Source organism: Acyrthosiphon pisum, chromosome X (assembly GCF_005508785.2).
Source record: "Acyrthosiphon pisum isolate AL4f chromosome X, pea_aphid_22Mar2018_4r6ur, whole genome shotgun sequence".
Classification (NCBI taxonomy): Eukaryota; Metazoa; Arthropoda; class Insecta; order Hemiptera; family Aphididae; genus Acyrthosiphon; species Acyrthosiphon pisum.
In genome coordinates this window covers 95,825,999-95,828,812 of record NC_042493.1, presented here as the reverse complement: position 1 = coordinate 95,828,812, position 2,814 = coordinate 95,825,999, and the positions used below count along the sequence as shown (strand labels likewise).

The 2,814-nt window shown below is 24.9% G+C and overlaps 1 protein-coding gene across 1 annotated transcript; it reads left to right on the top strand.

The window, feature by feature from the left end:
- Positions 1-230: 230 nt before the first annotated feature.
- On the top strand, positions 231-2,572 carry LOC107882611. The gene is made up of 3 exons (XM_016801209.2): positions 231-396; positions 1,713-1,904; positions 2,261-2,572. Exons 2-3 carry the CDS (start codon positions 1,725-1,727, stop codon positions 2,462-2,464), a joined length of 384 nt encoding a protein of 127 aa, XP_016656698.1. The 5' UTR covers positions 231-396; positions 1,713-1,724; the 3' UTR covers positions 2,465-2,572.
- Positions 2,573-2,814: the final 242 nt, after the last annotated feature.

Genomic DNA, 2,814 nt, shown 5'->3' with positions numbered 1-2,814 from the left:
AATTAATAAAATTTAATTGCTTGGAATAATTTTGGTCTTCATAAAACTACCTAAATGTAATATAATTATAATGTTAGATACTTTGTGTATTAATATTATTTTAATAATAATATTGATATATGCATAACATTTTATCATAGTATTATTATTCAGATTTAAAAAAACAAAATTTATCGAATTTAAATATGAGAATAGTATATATATATTCACTTCAATATAATTAAATCTCTAATAACATTACGTAAGCATCGAACAATGAATCATCGATAAGGTTTTTTTATAAAACCCATTCCGAAAAACGATAAGAGCTTATTCAAAACTCAGTTCATAGTTATTCAATCATAGTTATACATCAAAATAAAGACAACAGTTCGTTTTTACACTACTTCTATAACGGTAAGAAATATATATTTTTTTCTATAATGTAACAATTTTATCCCTTTTTTCTTGTGGACATAACATGGTATATATTGTAAAAAATTTAATTTTCATCATGATTTTATTTTAATAATTGACCTAGTATCACTATTTACTATAGACATTTTAAACATTGTGTTTAAAGCTCTTATCTATGAGTTTTGAACATAAGAATGTAATCATTGTGTATCTGTATATTTTAAACATATTGTATTCTATGAAATCTACCTTAGGTACCTACTTTCGTTCATCATTGACCTGCTATATTTTATTTTTTAAATACTGAGTTGCAATGCATGTATTGAAATATTACAATAACGTGTGTTTTAATTATTTCTAAAGACACTTTTTGCTTCGATTTACAATATTTATGGTGGTTTAAGGTAGCAAAATATTTCTTGCAAATACTTTGAGGGAGGAGAATGTTATTGAAGTTATTTGATTTTTTGAGTTTAACGATGTTATATTTTTAAATATTTTATTGATTTTATATTTCTGTACAGTGTTGTTTAACGTCATAAATAAATTAAAAATTAAAAATATATCTTGATTAGTACTGATGTAAATAAACTATATGAATTCTGTAAAACTCATAAGTTATGATAATTTCAATCATCCTTAAGTAAACTGGTTGTTTAGTGTTTGTTCGTTAATTCTTTTTCGATTTTGGTAATTTAATTTCTAATTATATAATATTATAATAATCTAATTTTCTATACGTATTATTCGTCCTGGTTAATGTTTCTGTGAATCAAATACTAGGGCAGTTTATGATGTAAGAATATAGTTTGTCGATAAACTTTAAAATTATTTAGTTATTTTATTTTTTTTGTTAATTTTTAACTTTTAACTGTAGGCAATTTAATTTACTCAAGTTGCCAGAGTTAATTATTTTCATTAATTTGCAAACCATTGCCTAATATATCACATGATTATTGATGATGTTCAATATTTTGAAATATATAACATATAAATATTGGTACAAATGATATTTCTTTTTACATATTACATGTTAATTTTTACATGACGAAAGAAAATACGTTATATAGTAGGAATTACTTTTTAGAACAAATTACCATTAGGCATGAAGAAAATTATTAAAACCAAATAACATATTGTTACTACCTAACACTTTTATTTTTATTAGGCACCTACAAGTTACAACTATAATAAACATAAACAATATTAATGTTTTATATACATCAATAATTAATATTTAACCAAAAATAAAAGAGTTTGAAGTTTAAAATAAATGTAAATATGCAATTGTTATGATCTCATCGTTTTTTTTTTAGACTACCAATGACATGTCTTCTTCTCCATCTTCTTCGAGAGATGGTAACCCACTATTCAACCTTCAAAAGGCGTTGGACAAATGTGTGTCTGACTGGGATAAAGCTAAGGCAGATAGAGATAAAGCTGAAGCAGACCTTGCGCTTGTTTCACCCACACGGCCGAAGGATGCTAATCCAATTTTAAATACTGTTGTAAGTATCAAAATCATAGTGTAAATCAAATTACTTTTACACGTAAACATTGGCGGCTGGTCACTCATCTGCTTTATGATGTCACGCATGGTTAACTCTCATTATATCGTTTTATTGTACCTTTCTATTATTTATTAAAATACAATTATTGTTATTTTAATGCATATTATATACATTGTAATACATATGTATATACGATTATTGTTTATTTATATTTAATAATACATTATGTTATGGTTTTTCGTTAATTTTTTAAAATTGTATTAAAAAAAAAAAACCAAAAATAAAAGAAGTTCAAGTTTAAAACAATTATTGTAAAGATGTAATGTTGTGACGATTTCATCGTTTTGTTTTAGACCACCGACGACATGCATTCTTCTTCGTTTTCTTCGAAACATGGTAAATCATTATTCAACCTTCAAAAGGCGATGGACAAAACTGTGTCTGATTGGGATAGGGCTAAGGCAGCTACAGTAAAATTTCCGACTGCGTTTGTTACACCCACACGGCAAAAGAATGCTAAGCCAATGTATCCTAAACCACCAAGTCGCCAAAACTAGGGCCTATATTATTTTAAATTACATTATTATACTTTTTATATTATATTATATTATTATATTATTTTTTCATTTTCATTTGTAGACCGTATGCTGCCGTTTGGTGCAAAATTTATTAAAAATGATTAGGTTGTTTTTGTTCTTGAGTTATTCATTTAAATTAATATTAAAAAATATTATTGTTGTAGTAATTATGAATTACATTATAAAAGTTTTAATATCGTATTATGTTGTATCGTGTTAAAAACCACTGTCAATTATTGTACGTCACGTATTGAATAAAATATGTTGTTTAATTTATTAAACGTGAGATACCTATTAAATTTTCTGTATTTCTACTGATTTATATTGCT